Source organism: Thalassophryne amazonica, chromosome 5 (genome assembly GCF_902500255.1).
Source record: "Thalassophryne amazonica chromosome 5, fThaAma1.1, whole genome shotgun sequence".
NCBI lineage: Eukaryota > Metazoa > Chordata > Actinopteri > Batrachoidiformes > Batrachoididae > Thalassophryne > Thalassophryne amazonica.
Window position 1 is genome coordinate 46175686 of NC_047107.1, and position 26141 is coordinate 46201826.

A 26141-nucleotide genomic window follows, 5' to 3' on the forward strand; every position below is an offset into this window, starting at 1 on the left:
AATACTACATCCGCAGTCATAACATCATTAGGCAGATCATTTACAAAAACTGAAAATAAGAGTGGACCCAAACAGCTACCCTGCATCTTATCACATGATAAGTGTTTGTGATTAGAAGAAACCACCATTAAAAAATACTTGCTGAGTTCTGTCAGTAAGGTAACTTCTTATCAGTGAGAGAGACATACAACCCCTGGCAAAAATTATGGAATCACCGGCCTCGGAGGATGTTCATTCAGTTGTTTAATTTTGTAGAAAAAAAGCAGATCACAGACATGACACAAAACTAAAGTCATTTCAAATGGCAACTTTCTGGCTTTAAGAAACACTATAAGAAGTCAAGAAAAAAAGATTGTGGCAGTCAGTAACGGTTACTTTTTTAGACCAAGCAGAGGAAAAAAATATGGAATCACTCAATTCTGAGGAAAAAATTATGGAATCACCCTGTAAATTTTCATCCCCCAAACTAACACCTGCATCATATCAGATCTGCTCGTTAGTCTGCATCTAAAAAGGAGTGATCACACCTTGGAGAGCTGTTGCACCAAGTGGACTGACATGAATCATGGCTCCAACACGAGAGATGTCAATTGAAACAAAGGAGAGGATTATCAAACTCTTAAAAGAGGGTAAATCATCACGCAATGTTGCAAAAGATGTTTGTTGTTCACAGTCAGCTGTGTCTAAACTCTGGACCAAATACAAACAACATGGGAAAGTTGTTAAAGGCAAACATACTGGTTGACCAAGGAAGACATCAAAGCGTCAAGACAGAAAACTTAAAGCAATATGTCTCAAAAATCGAAAAATGCACAACAAAACAAATGAGAAACAAATGCGAGGAAACTGGAGTCAACGTCTGTGACCGAACTGTAAGAAACCTCCTAAAGGAAATGGGATTTACATACAGAAAAGCTAAACAAAAGCCATCATTAACACCTAAACAGAAAAAAAACAAGGTTACAATGGGCTAAGGAAAAGCAATGCAAAGACTGTGGATGACTGGGTGAAAGTCATATTCAGTGATGAATCTCGAATCTGCATTGGGCAAGGTGATGATGCTGGAACTTTTGTTTGGTGTCGTTCCAATGAGATTTATAAAGATGACTGCCTGAAGAGAACATGTAAATTTCCACAGTCATTGATGATATGGGGCTGCATGTCAGGTAAAGGCACTGGGGAGATGGCTGTCATTACATCATCAATAAATGCACAAGTTTACGTTGATATTTTGGACAATTGAAAGGATGTTTGGGGATGATTAAATCATTTTTCAAGATGATAATGCATCTTGCCATAGAGCAAAAACTGTGAAAGCATTCCTTGCAAAAAGACACATAGGGTCAATGTCAACGAGCAGATCTGATTTGATGCAGGTGTTAGTTTGGGGGATGAAAATTTACAGGATGATTCCATAATTTATTCCTCAGAATTGAGTGATTCCATATTTTTTTCCTCTGCTTGGTCTAAAAAAGTAACTGTTACTGACTGTCACAATCTTTTTTTCTTGATTTCTTATAGTGTTTCTTAAAGCCAGAAAGTTGCCATTTGAAATGACTTTAGTTTTGTGTCATGTCTGTGATCTGCTTTTTTTCTACAAAATTAAACAACTGAATGAACATCATCCGAGGCCAGTGATTCCATAATTTTTGCCAGGGGTTGTAGATGAGAGCCCATAATGCTTTAGCTTTAATAACAAGATGTCATGGTCGATTACATCAAACGCAGCTGTAAAGTGTAGAAGTACGGCACCCACTAGTTTTTTGTCATCCATGTCTGTTAACCACTGATCCACCATGTGTATTAATGCAGTACTTGTTGAATGACCAGGTCTCTAGGCATGTTGTGAATTTGTAAGCAGATCATTTGTCACAAAGTATTGTAACATTTGATCAAACAGTAACCTTTCAAATATCTTACTTAAAACAGGGACAATATGAATTGGTCTACAGTTAAAGGCAGTGAACCCTAATTTTCCATCCTTTAGTAAAGGTACAATTTTAGACCTTTTCCATTGTTCAGGAAAAACCCCACTGAGCAATGCTCTATTAAATATGTGACATACTGGTTTAGTTAAAATATTTGCAACAATTTTAAAAATTTTGCCATCAAGATGATCAACACCAGGCGATTTATCATCAGGTCGAGAGAGTAGTAGTTTCTCCACATTCTCCTCACTTACAGTATTGAACTCCACAGAACAAGCTTTCCCACTCATAATTTGTTTCACATTATTATTAATACAATTAACATCTTTTACAGTCATGCATGATCTCAGATTTTCAATTTTATTTATGAAGAAGTTGTTCAAGTGATTAGCAATATCATATGGTTTCTTAATAATGCCCCCATCAGCCTCTACATACATATTTAAATTTTTTTGCTTTTTACACATCAATTCCTGTAATACCTTCCATAGTTGCTTGCTGTAATTCAAAGAATTGCGGATTTTTGTTCCATAGTAAGCTTTCTTTTTTATGTTTTTTTTTAATTTTGTCACTTTATTTCTTAATCTACAATAATGTGTTCTATCTGTAAAACATTTAGATTTGAGAGCCACTTCCTTGGCAATGTCCCTATCCTTCATTAGGGTCTTTAACTCCTCATCTAACCATGGAGCACTATTGCTTTTAATAGATCTTTTCCTAAGTGGAGCATGATTATCAACAATTTTACCTAAGATGTCCATAAAAGCGTTCAAAGAAATATTTGCATCTTCCTCCTGAAGAACTGCTGACCAATTTAAACGTTTAATATCCACAACAAATAGACTGGGGTCAAACCTCTTGTAGGATCTCTGCATTTTTGTTCTCCTTGCTACAGCGATCAAGTTGTGGTAACTAAAACCTACAACAATAGAAACCGTTTGAGAACACAATTCAGGGACATTCATAAAAATATGGTCAATGCATGTAGATTTAGATGCACTGTCCATTGAAATCCGTGTGGGTTGTGTCATGATCTGTTTGAGATTACATGCATTTGCCATTGTCACCAGCTTTTTATGCATAGAACACTGTTTTGAAAACCAATTTAAATTAAGATCACCAAGAAGAAAAATATCCTTATTTTGATCTGAAACCATGTCTATATTTTCACATATTTTTTTGTAAATAATCTACATTAGAATTGGGAGGTCTGTAACAGCAACCAACCAGAATTGGCTTGTTGAATGGAAGATTAATCTGTATCCATATGGTTTTTATGTCTTCACACATTAAATCAGATTTAAAAATTACAGAAATATTTTCCTTAACAAAAAAAGCAACTCCTCCACCATTTTGATTTGTGTCTCTTCTGTATAAACTGCATCCATCAACAGTAAGTTGGAAATTCTCAAAACTACTGTCTAAGTGTGTTTCTGGCAAGGCCAAGACCTGAATATTTCCCAGAGAGCAGATTCTTGTAATGTCCTGAATTTTGTTTCTGAGGCTGCATATATTTAAATGAGCTAACACTATTCTTTTATGTGGTAAATTTCCAAATCGAGATGACATTTATAAAATAAAACAAAACCAATAAAATCATAGTAAGAAAGAACTACAAGACTACATAATCAGTTACTTAATCAGTTACTGTTGTCCTTGTCCATTTGCAGCCCAGACAATGAGTTTGTCATACCTTAAGCTAGCTCGATCTCCTTTTTCTCTGGCAGGCTTCAGTTTGCGCAGCAGTTCCTTTCTCCCCTACTGCACCACATCTGAAAAGTCCTCATTAATGTAAATGTTTGTACCTTTCAATTTTTTGGTAGAAGAGAGAATACACTGATGATCTTTGAATTTCAGAAACCTAACTGATGTCTTTCTGTGCTTCCGGCCTTCCTGGAAGTGGCCCACATAGTGTACCCTCTCAATCTCAATATTTGGTACATCAACCACTTGTAGATTCTCCTTTCTCTTCTGCAATTCCATCAATCAAAAGATTTGATCTTCTTGACTGATTATCAATGTAATCCAATTTATTAAAGAAGTTTTCCATTTCCTGTTTTTTCCTTGCAATGGTACTTTCAAATGATTTATTTTTTAATTCAATAACTTGATATCCAGGTTTCATATCTTCAGTGATTCCCTGGGTGAATTGTAAACTTATTTTTAGCTCCTGGATGTCTTTTATGACTCTGTCTAGCCTTTTTGTATTTCCATCAAAGATAAAGTGAATGAAACTCTTAAAGTTTTCTTGTTGTTGAAGTAACAACCAGGACCAACCAGAAGTATTTTAACCAGGACTAACCTGGTTAAAATAAATGTTTGTGCTTAATACGAGTCCCAGATTATCTGCAACCAATTTCTCAAAATAACCATTCTAAACATCCCTTTTATAAAAGCTTTGGCCACACTTCTGACCTTGGTCTTTGACCTGGACTATTGGCTGACCCTCAGTCACTCTACCAGGTTTAGACTAGCCTGGATCAAAGTATTGAAGTTATTTGAGTCACACACAAACAGCTAGAGGGATGGACACCATGCTAAAAACAATATCTCAGCAGATGCTAGTACTGTGCTCCGTGTGGGTGTAGTATTGAAAAAAATGGTTCAAAACATGTGTGACATGGTGACAGTGTTTAGCACACTTGGCTAGATAATCAGGGCTGTGAAAACTCCGCAGATCCGCGGGATTCCACGGATTTCATCATGGGGAGGCAGGGCGGTGTGTTAGTGATGTACTCTTTAATGAATGAATGAATGAATTAATGAATTTATTTGGCACACAAACTCAACAATAGTCGTAAACATCACTGAGTTTTTAAAATGCTTATTGCAAAGCATTCTCTTTTTTACGACATCATGTAAGTTTTCTAAGTTCGCGGACACTGATCTGTGTGTCACAGATACAAATCAGTTTCCTCAGATCCGTGGAGTTTTGCGGAGGAAAAATGCCACTCAAAGTGTAGCTGTTACGACAGTTGTCGTAAAGCAGGACTGGTTGGTCGCTACGGTGACGCTGTGTGGCTCCTGTGCGATGCCACAGCTAAACTTAGCATGTGGACATCCCAAACTTTTAGAGCTTTCAAGTTTTTAAAAGATTTGTGCAGCATGTCTGTATCACGGACCGACGTCGCACAGAGAGAAGATGGCGAGAAAGACTGTTTGAAAAAGTCTTATAAGGACAAGAATCCGTGGAATTGTCGCTGTCTTCATCAACACACCTGAAAGATAAAATAAAACAGGAAAAGTGAACTGTGCCCTCTCAGGAAACACGGTAAGAATTTTTATCTCCCTGGAAAATAAACATTCTGCTGTTCAAGCAGGATTTTAGACAAGATTATGTGACTTTTTTCACTAATCTAGACTTTCTTTCATTGTAAAGAAGACATTGTGGCTTTGAATGGATTTAGGCTGCATGAATTTACAGAAGAATATAACTGACTTTTTACTATAAGGTATATTATTGATATTTTACCATGATTTTCCAAATATTCTACAAGCTTTAGCTGTGGTTTTTGAAATGCTGTAACAGTCTTTTCAGTCTTCATAAATTTCATGTAGTTTAATTGTTCTGAGTTAATGCATAATTTGGTTTACAATTAAAAGGAAAATCATTCCAGGTCCTACTTCCATGTCATATTCTCTTATTTCAACAACATCATTGACAGGTTAAATAAAAGGTTGAATATAGGATCATTTAAATATCCACTAATTTTGAGATTTGTTCTTCCAGGAGATGCTGAAAAAGTATCATTAGATAAATACTTAATTCTGGGGCCCCACAGGGCCCTAGACCCCGGCTCCTGGGGAACTGTACCCCCCCCCAGACCCCCTGCAAATTTTCCTCGGATTTCACAGTTTTCATTTCACAGCCCTGATAATGGATGATCTACTTTGACAACATCAAGTAAAGTGTCATTATCTCACCTATTTGTTTTGTTGTTGTTGTTGTTGTTTGTGAACAGCCTGGAACACACAATTTGTCATGTATCATTATGAATTTTTTACAGAGGATTCATATCCTGATAGGCAAGAACTGATTCAATTGTCAAGGTCATAGATCAAAGGTCAAAATCAGGAAAAATATGTGAAAAATTCTTATCCTATAACAATGAATGAATTAAAAAAAATAATAATAATAACTGTCAAAAAAATATTAATTTTCTTTCATATTTGACAGCATTATGTAGGATGGTATCCTTTATTGACTGACAAAGTTCGATCCAGATCTGATCTGGATTACAGATTTTGTGGCCATTGAAAACTCCATTTAATGTATATTTTGAATCATACGTGCCCCAATCACTCTCATATTTGAAAGTGAGGCGCAGACTGGCACTCGCTGTCACCTGACAAAGTTTGATCTGGATCTGATCTGGATCTGATCTGGATTGCGGATTTTGTGGACATTTGAATTTAATATTGAAAAGTGCATTTGGTGTACATTTTGCATTATATTTTAATCAAAACTTGCCTCAATCACTCTCATTTTTTCTGTTATGGATTTACCTACACCACCAAAATTGGATGGAGGTTCCAATTTTATGCCTGTTTGTTTATCTTCTAGTTATCAGTTATCAGCCAGACTGGCACTCACTGTGACCTGACAAAGTTTGATCTGGATCTGATCTGGATTGCAGATTTTGTGGACATTTAAATTTAATATTGAAAAGCACATTTGGTGTACATTTTGCACTATATTTTAATCAAAAGTGCCTCAATCACTCTCATTTTTTCTGTTATGGATTTACCTACACCACCAAAATTGGATGGAGGTTCCAGTTTTATGCCTGTTTGTTTATCTTCCAGTTTTCAGTCAGAAACCAAGTGCTAAAAAGCAATGACAAACTGGACATAGCAGAGACAACCAATGTTTTGTGAAAATTATCTGAAAAAGAATTTATAAACTGAAAACATTGAAAAAGAAATACAGTGGTCCCTCGCTATAACGTGGTTCACCTTTCGCAGCCTCGCAGTTTCACAGATTTTTTTAGTGCAATTTTGCATTTTTTTTTTTTAACAGCGCATTGTGTTCTGCGTCCTTATCAGGCGGGCTGGTCTGGGCACTGGTCGGCATCACCGCGATTGCTCTCACTGCCTCCGATGCCTCTGGGCTACTCACACCACCCTCCTGTCTGCTGTGTGGAGCTGCGCCATATCTGGTGTATAAAGTGTGTAGTGAGGGATTTTACAGCCTTAAAACATCTATAATAATTGCAAAAAATACAGCTGACTACTTTGCGGATTTCGCTTATCGCGGGTTATTTTTAGAACGTAACTCCCGCGATAAATGAGGGACCACTGTACCTGACAACACCACAAAAGAAACTTTGATTCAAGTTCATGAACTAAATACATACATCTGACATTTGATCCCATCTAATTTAACTTATGAAAAGTCACTTCTAACAGGACTTTGACCTTGAAAAACCTTAAAAATTTGTGGAATTAGAAACTACTGTTGGAGGAGGTTTGCGCTCTGTGTGTGTGGTGCTCTAGTTTTTTGTTGTTGTTGTTTTTATTGTTAAGCTGTAGCAATTTAGTTTTCCAGTAAGCCATGACCGCTCTCTGTCAACATTTTTATGCATTGGTATGTCACCATGCATCCATTCAAAACTTCTAGCAGATTACTGTATAACCAGTCATCTGGATAAGATAGTTCATAAAGTATAGCTATGTAATTGAGAGACTAATTTAAAACACACCACTGTTCTTACAAATTACAGGCTCAAATGGTGCAAGAAATTGTCTATTTTCCCCTGTAATTCTAGCTCATTGACCTTGAATGACAGCAATTTGTTGAGTAAGGAGTAGACGGCGCAGTCGGTGTACTACATTATAACAAAACTGATCTGCTCCGATGTCCTTCCCTTCTGTCATCTGCTGTTATTTTATCCCCTGCAACAGATTTTCAGAGGAAATGTCGATAATAATGCTCCGTCAGCCAACTCTTTCACCCCACCTATTGAAGCCCAGTATGTGCGCATTTACCCTCAAGTCTGCAGAAGGCACTGCACCTTACGCATGGAGCTGCTCGGATGTGAACTTACAGGTCAGCGAGTTGTTCTGTGTCCTTCAGTTACACATTCAAGTTTAAAACACTGCAGCAATAGAATGATGTATGTAGTATCATTAAAGCTGGAACTTTGATTATCAATTTATTTTTTTGAGTAGTTAATTGATAGTATTTCACTCTATAAAATGCCAGAAATACTCAACATAATTGTTCATTGTTTTAACCAATCAATTCACATTTCAAAGAAATGCAGTTGGTTTTTAAATTAGTCAAAAACAGTTTCTCAGATCGAGCCATGTTCAAATCCACATAAAGCCTGAATGTTCTTTTTAAACTAGATCAAAGTTTTTATTACATGGTTAATAAGCCAAAGTGTTTTAACAGCACTTGAAATAGTTTAAAACCAATTTTCACATTGTCTGTAATTTTATCAGATTAAAGACACTTTAATAGATGAAGCTGTTGGTTTACAGCCACTAAAAACCAGTGAACATCAGACATAAGTTGCATAAATCTGTATAAAACATGCTTGAAGTGGTTTGAGTACATATTAAATCACTCCTGTTTCTGCCAGAACAGTCAATGACAAGAATAAAGTAGAGAACTACCAACCAAGCAGATTTTTGGACAGGTTGTATTGCCTTAATTTTGGTGCCTTTTTTTAAACATACAGAGCCATCTCCCTTCAGCATATATCCCCAGTGATTTATTTTTTGCCAAATGTCAAAGCAGATGTTTACAATAATTTTTTGGCCATTTGGTTGGAAAAAATTAAAACAATTACAGGCTCTGAGTAATGAAATCCTAAATTCTACTTTCTGGCTTCAGTGGTTGCTGATGTTTCAGTTTTTGACTCATGCATATAGCAGTTTATATCTGGGAAATAATTCAACACCCAGGTTAAGAGTGTATAGCCGGTAGTTTCTGAGATATGGCATAACATCTAGGAAGCACAGATATATCGATAAAGCAAAAGTACAGACATCAACATACGTACAAATAGTTTTGGTTGATACTGTATGCAAGTCATGCAAAAAGCAAAAGAGTGCCCTATTATATGTCTTTTCCTTCCATACATTTCATCATAACCACTATGTCAATATAGTTACTCTGTTGGGATTCTACAATAAGGATGGGTGAAACAAATGGTTATATTTTGTTGGTACCAGGCTGTTCTGAACCACTGGGAATGAAGTCGGGTCATATCCAGGACTACCAGGTCACAGCCTCCAGCATCTTCAGGACGCTCAACATGGACATGTTTACTTGGGAGCCTGGGAAGGCCCGGTTGGACAAGCAAGGCAAGGTCAATGCTTGGACAGCTGGACGCAGTGACCAGTCACAGTGGCTACAGGTAGGATGGTCTAAGAAGTCATATGTTCTGTGTAAAATAACAGATAGATCACTCTATTAAAGGCAACGCCAATAAAGGATAAATACCAGTCTAGTCACACATCCAGTTTCTCCTGATTGCTGGCTTTGCCTTTGCTGACAGATTAGCTTTCACCTCTCTTACGTAGTAATTGATGCTGTGTATATGGTAACGCATGCCAATGAAATCAATTATTTTACCAAAACACATCATTAATGTGCTGGATGTTGCTGTCAAAAAAATGTTGATAAAACTTGCAAAATCCATCTCTGTTAGCTAGATTTCTGTGTTATTCTTAGAAACAAGTAATTTCTTTTTGCTATGCCAGCTTTTGAGTCTAACACCCACACTGCTCCGGTTGAAAGAGTTCAGCTCTTTTATCTTTGGCAACAACCCAAGCTTTCTGTCTCAATGAATCTAGCCAAGTCATTTGTTTTCATTACAGTAAGTGATGGCTGAAAATGTCTTCTGAAAGGGAGAGGACATGTCTTTAAGTGAACATTTACACCCCAGTGTTCCTGCTTAACAATATTTATGATTGATAGAGGGGTGAGGGAGATTAAGATACATATCAATCAGGCTCAATCAGGCTTGGTTTGCCCTCAGCCACATATATTGGATTTCCTTTTTTATTCTTTCTTGAAGATAAAAGCTAGAAAATGCTCTCGGTTACAGAAACTATTTCTTACTTTATGTGGAAAACAGCATAGAAGGAATTGTGACACTGATCATAGTCTCTGGGAATTGAAGATCACAGTGATTTGCAGGTCTTTCTGGTACACTCTCCCCAGACAGTGCCTCCTTATAGGGGTGGCATAGTTTCCACTCTGTAATCACACTGACGTTTGTCACCATTATTAGGTGACTCAGGTCTTAAGTCAGATATGTTTTTATTATGATGGAAGCCTTTTGCAGAGGATGTCCGTGTCAGTGGAGCTAGGTACTTAGGTATCTGGGCCATGCAGTGCAGCTAAGCAGTATTGATTGCTATGGGTAACGAGAAACTCGTGGTTTCACATTACACACTGTGTCGGCAGGAGAAGGTCGATGCTGTACAGACACAGGAAGAAAATAGATGGCATATACTATATCAGATATAAAAGTAGGTATTCAGATTGTTCTGTATTATTCATAAAGTACTGTGTTTTGTACAGTTGTATTCATGTAGCCCAAAATCACTGAATCTCTAAGTGGGTTTTACCTTGTCCACACCATACAATGCTCAGGGTCCTTCAGATTCTCCACAGAATGTGGAGAACTTCATGGACAACTAAGCCTTGCCATAGTTATGGAGAAACATACTATCAGTGCTAGAAATACACCTTAAATTATTAATAAAAACTTATGAGGAAGCCAATTCCAGATGCCACAGAGGAAAATGGACATTGTTAACAAGAGGGTATGTGTCTGTTTTGTGAAGATGAAGCCCCTGGTCTAATTCAGCACCACCAATGGCATTACACAAGGGTAACCAGGGATCATGTTTATCCTGAGACAGTCCTGTATTTTAGGTGCACTGTTGACAGATTTGTCCCATATTACAGGTATTCACCAATGATGATGGGTATAAGAGGTGTTGACTGAAGCTTTGCTTGTTTTCTGAACGTTAGTGCAATGCCAGCCTCACATGCACTACTTTGTTTTAACTTATAAAAATTACTCTTTGGACAGCCTTAAGATTTTGAGTCAGCTGAAACTGAAAAGATAAACTGAAATAACTTTTGTAATGATTCCATGATTGCAACACAGTGTCATATCTGTTTATGTCATAGTCACAAATGATTGCTGTATGGCAGGGGTGGCCACGTTCGGTCCTCGAGAGGCTCATTAAAAGTCTGCTAACGAGTCTTTCATTGGATACGAAAGAACTAAGAGTGTCAGGAAGGTGGCTCTCGAGGACCGAACTTGGCCACCCCTGCTGTATGGGATCATGCTGTGCAACATGCATTTCAGAATGGAAACTTTTCAAGTTCAGTCACCTTCAAATTTTCAGGCAGCCTGAACACTACATTTTTAAGTTTACATCAAAGACTGTATCAAGGGGATAGAGGGTAATGATCAGGCAATCTAATGGTTGGAATTGGATGTGCCAGAAATGCCTGTATGACAGCAGGACCAGGTCTGGAATAGCATGGAAAAAAAGACAGAGAGTGAGAGAAAGAGAGTGTGTTGGCTTCCTGTATTTAGCCATTATAAATTTGGATATACAAGATATACATGGAGACAGGGTACAGAAGAGTGGAGGGTATAGGGTTTGGGAAAGGACACCACTTGGATAAAGAGAAAAAAATACATTATTAACAGTGTGAAAGCACTGAAGCCATTTTTTGCAGGAGAGTGCCATATTTTACAAATACAAGCGTTGAGTACAGTGACGCTAAATTCTAGACCCACTGAGATAATGTTGAATAAAAAGTAGGGGTGTATCGATACACAAAAATCACAGTTCGGTATGTACCTTGGTTTTGAGGTCACGGTTCAGTTCATTTTCGGTACAGTATGGGAACAAAATGCAAAACCTAAAATTGCTTGTTGTTGAAACCAACAATTTATTGTAACATTATACAAACAGGAAAATAAAATAATTGCAAAGTGCTTCTTGGCAATAACTTAAATAAAATGTACTCAAATAAACAACAAATGTATGAAATATTATAAAAAAAATGAATTCCTTTTAACAAAACCTTTCCACAAGTAAAGTGCAGCACAACGGTTCCAGCATGAAGCCCTGCTCAATTTTATTCAACCTTCATATTTTTTGCCAGAAAAATGAACTTGTCCAAAACTGTCATACTCCATAAGGAATTTTTTTTTAAGAGAATTAATGTTAAAGAATCCCTTTACTTTTGTACAATTTATTTTATTTTCTCTCTCTTTCTATTAACTGTTCATTTAATGTATGTTAATATATCTTTTTAAATGAAGTTTTGTGAACAAAAACATTGTGGGAGAGGCAAAAAAGTGAGTAAAACCACCTTAAAATATTTAGAACTACAAATAAACTTGATTCTTGGTTTGTTTATTTTGCCATTAAAATTGGCCATCACTTATTAAAATAAAATAACTTCGTAAGGCCAGGGCTTCTCAGTCTGGGGACTATTTAATCACAGCGCAGCAAACGAGGTCAGTAGGCTGAGTGAGTCCGAGTGAGGAGGACTGTAGATATCCTTCCACTCAGCGCTTTACAGGCTGCTGCACTGGAGGAGGGGGAGACCCCCTGCCACTCGGTGACACCAGAGACTTTCACTTCTAGTCGCCAAACATCAGAAAAGTCTCCAGTAACGCCAGGAAAAGGAGCTAGATTTGGCGCTAGTCGCTTTGAGAAAATAAGTCGTCAAGCAGATTTGGAAAGTCGCCAGATTTAGCGAGAAAGTCGCCAAGTTGGCAACACTGAATGTAAACACACACAACGTGAACTGACCCGTTCACAGTCCTATACCCAGTGGTGGGCACAGATAACCAAAAAATTAACTTCGATAACAGATAATCAGATAACTGAAAAGTTATCTTTGATAAAGATAAACCACCCAAAAATCTATCGGAATTTACAGATAACCGATAAATTCCAGTATTGCCTCTGGTACATTTGCAACTACTAACAAGCTGAATTTAAGTTTTAACACCACGATCGCTTTTGGAAGCATCAAACCGACAAAAGACCCAAACAATGAGCCAGTACTTCTATGTTTGAACATGCTGCCCCTGCTGGAAGCTACACAGCTACAGCACAGAAGCACCCTGAGAGCAGTCACAAAGCCAGCTCTCTACAAATCACAATGCTGCGGTCAGGCGGAGGTCTTGAAAGTCATGCTGACTTATGGTTTTGTGTGAATACTGATAGAATAACTCCATTAGTGTCACTTCTGTCATTTGTACAAAGTTAAAATTTAATATATATCTTTTAATGTTGAATAATGCACTAATTCTGAGGTTTTGCAACAAACACAGACAGATCGCAAAGGATTCTGGGTAAAAGTGCCTCTGCTAAACACTTATTGGGTCAGTCATTCATTATGTAAACCAACACGTTAATGTGACATGTGTCGTGTGTTGGTGTTTACAGATAAATGTGCTTTTGTAAAATATTCCATTTTTTATTTGTAAAAACAGGCATTTTTATGGAGCCCTGGAAGTGTCATCGCAAAATGTTTTGCATGTGGAGAGAATATGCGCATGTTTTATTAGTGCACTCAATATTGTCTTGACACATAAATGTTGGCTTTACACTGTGCGAGTTTTGGCCCTTTTTCAGATAATTTTTCATTCGTGCGAGAATTTTTTGGACCGAGTTTCAGGTTAATCGCGCGTCCTGCATCGTGTAGTGTACATGGAGTAACAAGCTGCATTCAGCATCTCACGACCACCTCCTGATTGCCGATCGTATGGTCGAATGAAAATCAAACCTGTTTGATATTATTCTGGTCGGCCGTCATGAGTGTATCCTGCTGCTGTAGAGCTACAAGCATCCAACCGCTCGCACTGTGCATGTGCAAACACCGCAGAGTTGTCTTGTAATTTTTGTTGTTGTTGTTTTTGTTGTTTTGTTTTGTTTTTAAACTTAATTTGTAAAAAAAAAAAAAAAGTTTGCAAAGCCAAAAAGTTGATTTGACAACCATCTGATATAACCAGGGTCAAAATAAATAGAACACTGCCATCTACTGGTGCCCAGATGCTTAGTACTTAGGGCGAATACTGCCATGAACACTACTGGCCAGTAGATGGCAGTAGAAGCCTTGAAAACTTGCCAAAACAAAATTCCAGATAATCCGTGTCTGCTACATTTAAGATGCATGGACTTTAACAAACGCAAATACAGTAACATCTATAAACCCAGAGAATATATTCATGAGAGTTTTAGGCACTAGAGTTTAATGCTGTTGTCCGTGGAGCCTGATCAGAGTGTCTGAAATGCAGTTGTCCTGTCGTGAACATACTGAGATTACCCTATCCTACCCATAATGCACTGCTGGGCACCGCATGTGCTCACAAAACCTTAAAAATTAGCACATTACTTTAAAACTAAAACATATATCTTATATTTGCACTTTCTAAAACTTCAGACATGACAGTAATTTTAAATAACTTGTCCAAAACTAGTTTGGTTAAAATTTGAACCATAAGTTAAAAATGTATGCCTCTGGATGACTTGGGTGATATTGCCAGCGTATCAGTATGGTGTTAAAGAAAATGATTTTTTTGTTTTTGTGACCAGTTTTCCTTTGCCTACAGAGGATAGAGTGGTTTCTCCTGAAAGCAGCTCTCTTCTGTTTGCAGAGGGTGGAGCTATACATCTCTTAGGAAACTTTTAATAGGTAGGTCTCAACTGAGTTAAATTTAAAAAATGTTTGCCGCTGTTCAGCTTTGTTTTACTACGTTATCGGTCTAAAAGTTATCAGACGACAATTTATTGGAAAATAATTAGTCCGATAATGGTTTTTTAAAGTTATCTAAAAAGATCATCCGATAATAAAAACATTATCTTCAATAATGATCTGTTATCGGATTATCGGAAGTGTACCCACCACTGCCTATACCGAACCGAATGTCCCGTACCAAAATGGTTCAATACAAATACATGTATTGTTACACTCTTAATAAAAAGTATAAAAAATAGTAAATGATTCAAAGCAGGACTAATGGTGAGAATTTTACAGAGGAAGTATGGTATGTAATGGAATGGAACATGAGATTTTACAAGACCCCCCAAGACAAAGTGCTTGAATGTTCAGTATTTTACATTGAACAACAGAACTTTAAAATTAGTTTTCATATCTACTGGGCACCGGTGAAGAGGGAATAATTTGACACAATAAGTTTTGCAGTGTTGAATTCACATTGAAAGTGCATATGTTCCCTTTCCAAAACATGTTAAATATCTCTAGCAGTGCAAAGTGGAGTTTAAATCATTGTGGTGGCCAAGTGGTTAGTTCACTTGTTTCCAGAGCAGAAGGTTCTGAGTTCAAGACCTTCCCATTCTCCATCTAATGTGGGCAGAAAGGACAACTGGTGTAAAACTTGTGCCAAATCAACATGCAGATCAAAATCTGTGAATAAGGGAGAAGCTGAAACCAGCTTTAGTGTTGAATAAAGTTTATGAACATTAATAGAGTCAATTTCCATTATGTTAGAGTTGACTTAACACTATCTTGAATGGGACCATATATACAAGTGAGTACGCTGGGCCTATTCCAAATAGTGTTAAATTACCCTAATTAGTGGTAAATCAAGTTACCATATTTTCCAGAGTATAAATCACATTTTGTTTTTGTTTTTTTGTTTGTTTTGTTTGTTTGTTTGTTTGTTTCTTTTTGTTTTATTAATTTTAGAGGTCCTGCGAGTTACACTCTGGTGTGACTTATATACTGACAAAAAAAAAAAAAATCACATTTCACGACCACAAATTTTCATTGCAGTTGAAATGAGAAACATAACATCAAACTGCCTTTTTTCTTTTAAATAAATGAGATGGGTGGAAAATTCAGAACTGGGCTTACTTCCATTCAGCATGCACTTAAAAAGGAGCTGGTCACACTTAAAAAGAGTAAGTCCCTTCGGCTGCTCCCTTGTTTTCATCCAGGGTCACCACAGCAGATCCAATCAGGATCTGCATATTGATTTGGCACAAGTTTTACACCGGATGCCCTTCCTGACACGCCACATTAAATGGAAAAATGCAGCAGGGGTGGGAATTGAACCGAGAACTTTCTGCACTTCTTTCTGTTTACCTGCATCCCCACTGCTGAGGCCATCTCAGCTGTGAGGCAGGGACTGCTGGAGGATGTGTCTCTACATGAAAGGACCAAACTCACACCAGACCACATCTGCCAACTCTTGGAGATCTGCCTCAACACCACATATTTCCTGTTTAGGGGGAATTACTACAGACAGATTCATGGTTGTGCGATGGGGTCTCCGGTATCCCCCATTGTGGCCAATCTGTACATGGAGCGAGTGGAGAAGACAGCCTTGACATCTTTCATGGGCATCTCTCCCAGTCACTGGTTCAGATATGTTGATGACACATGGGTTAAAATCAAGCAACAGCAAGTTGAGGACTTTACAGAACACATCAACTCGGTGGACGCCAGTATCAAGTTCACATGTGAGGATGCCAGAAACAACCATTTAGCCTTCTTGGACTGTGATGTTACGATTGGAGAGAACAGGCAGCTCCAGACAGGGGTTTACAGAAAACCAACTCACACTGACCAATATCTGCTCTTTGGCTCAAACCACCCCCTTGAACACAAGTTCGGGGTGATCAGGACGCTTCAACACAGAGCCCTACAGGTGCCCACAACTGCAGAGGGAAGGGCTAAAGAACAACAACGTGTCCGGAAAGCACTCACAGTATGTGGGTACCCACGATGGTCCCTGGACAAAGTGCAGAAGTCCCAGAGAACAAAGATACCAGATAGACAGGAGACAGAGACAAGAAGAAGAGTGTCTCTCCCTTATTTAGCAGGAGTAGGGGAAAAACTACAGAGGATCTTCAGACAGCACAAAATCCCAGTTTACTTTAAACCGGTTAACACCTTGAGACAGAAATTAGTTCACCCTAAGGACAGAATCCCTAGTTACAAACAGAGCAATGTAGTGTATTCTATCAGATGTCAGGAAAACTGTAACGAACACTACATAGGTGAAACAAAGCAGCCTTTACACAAAAGGCTATACCAGCACCGCAGAGAGGTTGCCAGTGGACCTCACTCTGCGGTTCATCTCCACCTTAAAGACAGTAACCACACGTTTGAGGACAAGGAAGTTAAAATATTAGCCAGAGAGAAGAAACGGTTTGAGAGAGGGGTCAAGGAGGCATTCTTTGTGAAACGTTTGAAACCCAGCCTTAACCGGGGAGGGGGTCTGAGACACGCTTTATCCCCTGTTTACAATGGGGTATTCAGGTCAAAGGAGTTTCAGTCTTTTGCTCGTGGTAATGAGTCATTCACGTCATCAAAGGAGCCATCAGAAAGGCATCCATCCCATCATTAGAGGGACAGCTGTCCTGTCATTTGGTGTGCTAACTAGAGCACAATAGTTGCTAATTAGAGCTATTGTTTAGTCACTAGCCTATAGCAGTCTGCCTCTCAGTAGGAGGGGTCTGGTTAGGTTTAAAACTCCAGCTTTTGTTGGCTTCTGTTTTATTCTTCTCTACAAGAGTCAGACAGAAGTCAGACTTCCAGAGCAAGAATTTTAGCTGAGGAAACTTCTGCGATTTGAAGCGAAAGTCCTTGCGTCAAGCAACCCAGTCCAGTCAAAGATTCAAGCTTCTCTACAACTTTCTGCACTGAAACTAAGCACACTAACCAGAGCGATTTGGCCTCACTATTTTGAGCTTTTCCTCATGTCTTTGCTGGTTGTCAGGCTCCAGAGATAATGTACAATTAGCAGCCATGCTCATTTCAAGCAAATAAATATGAATAAACATCTTTACCAAACAACAAGCCTCCTGTCGATTGACAAAAGTGACTAAGTAAATGAACATCTGTTCCTGTGCAGTGCTGCAGTGCACAGCAGAGAAACAATTTAAACAATACCAGATAAATGCCAGGGTAAGCTGATTTAAACTGTACTTACTGTGTGTTTTTTGTTGGATGACTCTGTCACTTTGGGAAATGTTCCACATAGAAAAGCAACCCATAAAAAGTCTGTGCTGGGCTCAAAAAGTCTGTGATAATCCATTGTTAATTATTAAACTAGCATGTTGTCCTTGATGATCCATGGGCTCTAGACTGAATAGTGTTTATAAAATAGGTAGCTGACATTTTTCAGGGTGGTAATAAATTATACAAAGTTTCTATAATGAGTTGGAATGGCATGTGAGTTCAGAATGTTTTAGAATCTTAGACCTCAGCAGTTTATAGAGGAAGAACTCAACCATTTTTTTTCCTGTTAATTATGTAATTTTTTTTTTGTTAATTTACTGTCTTAATGTATTTATAAATTGTTTAGGTTATTGTTATCACATACACACTATTATTCATATTATTATTATTATTATTATTATTATTATTATTATTATTATTATTATTATTATATTTTATTATTAGTTCTATTTTGTCATTTGATTTTTAAAAGCACCACAATAGAAATAAGTGTGTTCACTTTCTTCTCATCATACATATATATATTTTAAACATATTTACAATTATATTATGTGCTTACATTGAACTTACTAAATAAAATCACACACGCATGCATACACATACACAGATGCCACTTGAGTTGGCGCCCCCTGCTGGAATGGTGTGAGAGTTCAGAATGTAATTATCAATGTCCATTCTTCAGTGTTGTTTGATATCTGTAGTTTTTCCAAAAATATTAGTCCTTATCCATGTTGCATTTTGGCGACGTTCATCCTTGACCTAAAATACATAATACGTGTCAGCTCTCCCCAGTTTCTACATGATCAAAGTTATAGATGGAAAATGGAAATTTCCAAACAGCTGACTCTGCTCTGTATAAAGACACAAATGAAATCCAGTTTCTGTGGAAACCCAAATACAATAGTCTGTCATCCGATCATGAAATGGGGGTCCCATAGGCACTGTAGCTGTGAAGATCTGTGAGAAGGGTCTGGTGTTAGTGATGTGAAGCCTCATGAAGCATTTTGTGTTTTGTCTGAGTCCACTAAATGGCAGTGTCTATGCAAAAATGAAACCACAGTGTACTTGTGTTTCCTTCTAATCCTTTTTTTGCAGAAATAAATTCATGATATGATAGGTTTGACTTAACAGTATTTTCAGTGGGACCATATGGATTTGGGCAGTGCGGTACATTAGTGGTTAGTACTGTTTTCTCACAGCAAGAAGGTCATGTGATAGATTCTCACCTGTGGCCTTTCTATGTGGAGTTTGCATGTTCTCACCATGTCTGAATGGGTTCCCTCTGGGTGCTCCAGCTTCCTCCCACATCCAAAAACATGCAGGTTAGGTGAATTGGAAACTTTTAAATTGTCCATAGGTGTACGTGCAGGTGTGAATGTGTTTGTTTGTCTATATGTGGCCTTGTGACAGGCTGGCATCCTGTCCAGACTGTACTCCGTCTGCCTCATGCCCTATGACTGTTGAGATAGGCTCCAGCACCCCCGCCCCCCCATGACCCCTAATTGGAGTAAGTGAGTATAGAAAATGCATCGACCACATGCACTGCAGTGTTAATTTAAAAGTGAAAAATTTGCTGTGTGGTATGATCAAATGTCCTGGTGTTGTTTTGATCTCTAGCACAATGGTAACAGCGATAGTGCTCTTGGAAATTACCATCTCTTAACTCTCAAATATTATAGTCCCAAAACCAATATGTTCTTCACACTAGTAGGCATGACAAATAATTGATTTTCACTGACATTACCGCACAACTTTAAACCTTACAGATTAATGGAATTAATCAACCTTAATGACAAATTAAGTATTCCTATTAATCAGCACAGCTGCTGCATAGGGGACCTGTGGGCTTAAAAAAACACTAACCATTGAAGTGCAATTCTTGATAAGTAGAACCGGAAAAGACCTGAGCTGAATGGCAAACGTTACAGTCATTGGGTGAAGTGCACAGTTTCTAAAACATAATTAGTAAGGACAAAAATACCCTGCATACCTTACTCAATCCTGCCAATTTATTGTGCTGTATTGAGTGCTGATCTTAATGTTCAAGGCATACAAATGTTTCTGTATGAATTTACAAATGTTATTCAGTTACGAAAGGCCGAGATGACCATCTACAATCGTCTGTTATCATCTGTTGGCCACATTTTCCAAAAAAATGTTTCTTCTCTCAATCCTTGATGGATTTTTGTTCTGTTTGTTCATTTGATTTTTGACAGAACTAAGGATGACACGTGGAACTTCTTCATAGATTTCAGAAATTTGAATTATTACTGTACTTATAAACTAATTAGGAACTGTGCCATTCAAAATACAGTGGTCCCTTGATTATCGCGGCAGTTGCGTTCCAAAAATAGCCCGCAATAAGAGAAATCCGCGAAGTAGACAGCGTTATTTTTTACAATTATTATAGACGTTTTAAGGCTGTAAAACCCCTCACGACACACCTTATACACTTTTCTCAAACAGGCATTAACATTTTCTCACTTTTCTCTCGTGAGTAAACACTCTCAAAGTTCAAACCTTAGTAGAAAAATAAGACCAACCTGTTTTCAGGTCCAAACATTTGTTTGAGAAATAAAAATAGAATGTTTTCCTATAAATAATTGTGATGTCTTTTAGAACTAACAAATTTAATTTTAACGATCGACCTACGAAGTTGGACACGTAAGAAATTATTAATAGTGACTGACCAGTATTTCACAGTTCCTCTGATCGCGCCTCTTCGTCGTGGCGCCGCTGCACTGTCACGCCTTTTTCCACTGAGTCAAACCTCGCTGCAGGTGTCTTTTTCCGAGTGAAAAACACAGTTGTGGGTAGTTGTTGGCGCTCTTTTTTTCTTCTGGGCCAGAAGATTCTTATAAACAGACATGCAGAACACAATGCGCGTACTCTCCCTTCGCTGTGCCGCGACCAGCCTGCTTGATGAGGACGCAGAACACAATGCGCTGTAAAAAAGCGCAAGATCTAAAAAAATTTTTAGATCTGATGATTTTGTTTAATCACAGGTGATCATTTTTAGTATGTGAAATTTAAACAATTACAGGTGACAGCACTGGGAATAAGCTGGATTTTGCAATGCAATGCATCATACTGATGTGACTGATGACATTATCAAAACCTCTAATATTTAACAATGAACGCACGTGAGCTAATTGAGAATTGTGGACTGTCTTGTCTCTAACAAGCTTGTTGCTAAGGATGATGTATAGAATTTCTTTACCGATTTGTGCAGTGCAAATGAACAAATGACATACAACTAATTACAGAATTAAACATTCAAAATGCATTTCCTATCTTAGTTCTGCATGAACATGAGGATAAATATGCGAATGTGACTTGCTAAATGACCTACTGAACCAACGGTTTAATAAACTTGTCTTTCAGTGAACTTTGTATGTTCCACAAAATGTTCTTGTTATATCATGAGAAGGAAAGAAAGGTAAAGGTTTTCCTGGGATATTTTTGTTTAGTTTTTAATGAAGTCCATTGTAAATATTTCATATTCAGAAATATATTATTTAGATCCCTTAGATTATTCCTGCAGCATTTTTAACAATTTAAACAAGTTTTAAATCATGCCTACTGTATTTTCTTGAGTATATATTGTGGGTAGTTTTGGGTGGTCTGGTGTGTGAATTTATGGTTTTGCTTTTTCGTTCATTCTCTGGAGAAAGGATTTGTTTCTGTCACTTTTTGTTCTGTCAGTTCACACATGCACATGCGCTTCCTCTGTTTCATTTGTGTTCACACCTGTCACTAATCAGTATTTGTTTATTTAATCCCTCACTTGTCAATGGTCTTTTGCCAATTCATTCCCTGTGGTCTCTGTGCTTCCATGTCGCTATTCCCGTGAGTATATGCTGTATTGAATAATTCCAGTTCCCTGTGTTTTTCCTGCTGATAGTTATCATTTACGTATTACTCTGTGTTGTTTTTTTGGACTCCGTTCCTTCAGCCCTTTTGTATGCTCTGTGTGGATTTTTATCACTTGATTCTCTTGTAAATAAATCACCTTACATTTTCACTTATTTCCTGAGTTGGACTGCTTACATTCTGGGGTTGAAATCTGACTGTTTGTAAACCAAACCGCTACAGTATAAGTTGCACCAGAGTATATGTTGCACCAGTCAAAAAATGCCTCTTGAAGAGGATAAACCTATTTAGAGGTTGTAACAGAGTAGAAGTTGCACCTTTTTTGTGGCCTTTAATTTGGGATGTTTTGTATTGGTGTAGTGTACTTTGTATTATTAGCATTGATTCTTTATTAAATTTTATTTTGTTTAGTGCAGCAGAGTTGAAATCATAAGGCCCAAACTAGTAACAAAACTGTGACTGATACTCCGGAAAATACGTAATATTTGTGTATAGTATTTTAGATGATCTCTAATTTTCTTTAAAAAACAAAACAAAAAACAAACAAACAAAAAAAAAATACTTTCATTGTAACAATATGCCACTGAACATGTGGCATTTTTTTTTAGTTTTGCATCATTTGGTATTTTGAAATATTCATACATTCATACAATAAGAGGACACTTTAGTTGTATTTCAAAATGTATATTTTGTGTAGGTAAAATATTAAAACAAAAATCAGAGGAAAATAAGAAGACATTGATCTGCTCCGATAAATATGTTCCAGCCTGGCAAAAGGCGGTGGGGGGGTAGTAGTACTCAGATGGGGAATCTTTCAAGATATTTTAAAGAGAGAAGCTGTTAGACTGAGCTGCCAAGTCTTCCAGCTGGCATATGCTGAGTAGTTAATTATACACATTAATATGTTCACATTAACATGTCCACGTAGCAAAGAGAATTGGACAAAGACAGTGGTTACTTTTCAACTAGACAAACTTCCTTCTAATGCCTCAGGCACATGGAATAAATGTGCCTCTTCAGCCTACATTTCTTATTCATTATTGCACTTTTCAAACGTCTCAGGAGAAATTTTCATTCATAATTTTGCATGTTGACCAAGCAAGACATGTTATACTTCTTAACAAAATTACTTTGAAATATTTATTATTCTTTATTTTACGCTGAGATAGTAGAGTACTGCAAGTACAATAACTTGCCTAAATCCTTAGTCACAAATGGAGCTTCAACAGAAAATAATGTTCTTTTCCATTCAGTATCATAAACATAGTTTGTTTTCACATGAATAATGCCTGTCGTGCTGTGTTTTTACATTCACAGAACATGTTTTCTTGCAGTGTTATACATCATTTTGCTAGAGGCTGAAGTAACATGATGAAATTATAGACCTCCTTTAGGAATAACACATTCCCACCAAAATCACGAGATGAACCAGCAGAAAATGGTAACAAATGTACTGCATCCAGAAAGTATTCACTGCGCTTCACTTTGTCCACATTTTGTTATGCTACCACCTGGAATAAATAAAACTTTAGTCACAACACCCAATAATAACATGAAAAAAGTTTTTTTTATTATTATTAATTTTTGCAGACATTGTTGTTGCACCTTTGGCAGCAATTACAGCCTCAAGTCTTCTTGAATATGATGACACAAGCTTGGGACACCTATCTTTGGGCATTTTTGCCCATTCCTCTTTGCAGCACATCTCACGTTCCATCACGTTGGATGGGGAGTATCAGTGCACAGCCATTTTCAGATGTCTCCAGAGATGTTCAGTCTGATTCAGGTCTGGCTGGATCACTCAATGACATTCACAGAATTGTCCTGAAGCCACTCTTTTAATATCTTGGCTGTGTGCTTAGGGTCATTGTCCTGCTGAAAGATGAACCATCGCACCAGTCTGAGTTCAAGAGTGCTCTGGAGCAGGTTTTCATCCAAGATGTCTCTGTGCATTGGTGCATTCATCTTTCCCTCAATCCTGACTAGTCTCCCAGTTCCTGGCACTGAAAAACAGCATGATGCTGCCACCACCATGCTTCACCAACATGGAACATAATCACTCGGACTCTCTGCTCATTGTTCTGGGGGATGTCAACAGAGGTAACCTCAGACCTCTGAGGTCTGTAACATGCAACATGTTTGTCCCAAAATACAAACATGTTAAGCCTGGGTCCCACCAAATAATGAAGGATGAATAAGGAGCTACGCATGGGTGTGTCAGCAATTATTTGAAGAATGACCCACATTTTCATCTATCTCGTATCCGCTATGAAGGTGCCTCTCTGTGCCTCTCTGTACCCTGCATGTGCCACGTAACAGCCTCTAGTGAGCCACGACCGACCGGTCATTAGAGCTTCGAATGGCTCGCATCAGCCACACTAAGCCACGTAGTGCCATGATAGCGCCATGTTGTTGCACATTCAGGCAGGGGTTTGGACCAAACCCCTGCCTAAATGCTTGTTTTGCCTCAGTGCGCAGTGCACCTCAAAGCGGAGCTCATGTGATCCATTAGCAAGATATTAAATCAACATACTTTTACATACAACAGACATCAACATACAACAGACATACTTTTACAGCTAGGTACTGTTTTATCAAGCTATAAAAAACATTAAAAATAGTTACCTTAAGCTGTTCCACGTGGAGCAGGAAAGAGAGGAAAAAAGCGTCCAGATGAAACAGTCCTCTGTGATTCCAGAAGTGATTAGAGGTGTTTTCAGTATCCAAGTTTTTGCAGAAAATGATTAATCCGCTACAAAATAATTATTTTATTCACAGCGTCCAGCGCACAGAGCAGGTGGAATTGTATGTGCAAGAGGGCAGCCGCTCCAAAAATAGCCTCTCAGGTCCTGCGTAGGTGCCAGGCGCACGGATAATGGGCTTTTAGCAGACTCGTAAGCACCACGCAAATGCCTCTAAGCCATCGCAGTAACTTGTACACAAACTGCGCCACGCTGTTGTTGCTACATTTTGAACTTCTTGAAATTAGCGAGCCTTGTTAAGTGAAGATAATGCCTCTAAGAGCCACTCAGAGACATGAAACTCCCATGATAGTTGAAGAAATCCTCTCGTAGCAAAGAAAACATGCTGCGTGGCTCATCCTTTATTATTCAGTGGGACCCAGGCTTTACATGTCCCCCGAGAGACACAAATATTTTGGATCACTTTTATACTCCCATAAAGGATGAATATTGCTCTCTGCCATGTGCAGCTTTAGGACTGTATGGTTCATCTCCTCCCTACCTACAGGAAGAAGCTTGAATCTGTATAGCCTGTGGTTAAAACTGTGAGAAGATGGACCTCTGACCAAAAGTCACTTCTCAGGCAATGACTCCTAAGTGTGGCGTGATTTGGTGGATGGACATTTCGGGCACAGACGTTTCGGACATGGGAGCCATCCTGAGTGGACAGTTTGATCACAGGCCATATTTCAAAATACTTTATACTTTTATAGGTGTTCATATATATTAGGTTTTATATCAGTTTATTACTTTTTTGCTACAACAGGGAACTTTTATGTGCGATATAAGAAACACAGAGTAAATTTAAAGACATTTCTTTTAAAACTGAGGAAGTTATTGCCTCCGCCAACTCCAACTCCACCGCCTGGAAGCTGATCGAGTGCATCCAGGCAGAGGCTCTACTCCAGGAGGAGCATGGCATTCGCCCTGCCAAACGTGGGAAGAAGACTTACGAAGAACTCCAGACTCAACTTAACAACTTTGTGTGTGACATCACGGAAAGCAGGAAAATGTTGCTGGAGTTTCTTTGCAGCATCAATCAATCAATCAATCAATTTTTTTATATAGCGCCAAATCACAACAAACAGTTGCCCCAAGGCACTTTATATTGTAAGGCAAGGCCATACAATAATTATGTAAAACCCCAACGGTCAAAACGACCCCCTGTGAGCAAGCACTTGGCTACAGTGGGAAGGAAACTGGGCTGTCTACCACAACTTGTGTGGTAGACAGCCCAGCATCTAGATATTATCGATTTCTTGTACATATACTGTTATATATATATGCATTGTATGCATTATACTATGATACGCTGATAATATTTTGTGTGCATTACACTTTGATACACTGAAAATAAAGTGTGATACTCCAACATGTGATCTTATTTCTGAAGAAAGAAAGTATCTATAGACTCTATATTTTTAAAAACTTTGTAATCATGTCTGAAATGTCCTCTATTCGGTGTTCAAAACGTCCCGTGTTGGTAGCCAATGTCTGAAGCGTCCATTTCTGAGATGTCCTACAATCAGCGTGGCTTAAATGACATCACCAATTTCAGGAGCCCTTCCCCCCTTTCTGCAGCAAGTCAAAAAAATGGCACAGGAGCTG

The 26141-nt window shown here is 38.0% G+C and overlaps 1 protein-coding gene across 1 annotated transcript in view; it reads left to right on the forward strand.

The window, feature by feature from the left end:
* Positions 1-26141, forward strand: part of LOC117510400 (EGF-like repeat and discoidin I-like domain-containing protein 3) — a 581009-nt gene that overhangs the window by 445182 nt on the left and 109686 nt on the right. The window contains 2 exon segments of the mRNA XM_034170099.1: positions 7833-7977; positions 9111-9295. Coding sequence (XP_034025990.1) covers positions 7833-7977; positions 9111-9295 — 330 coding nt within the window.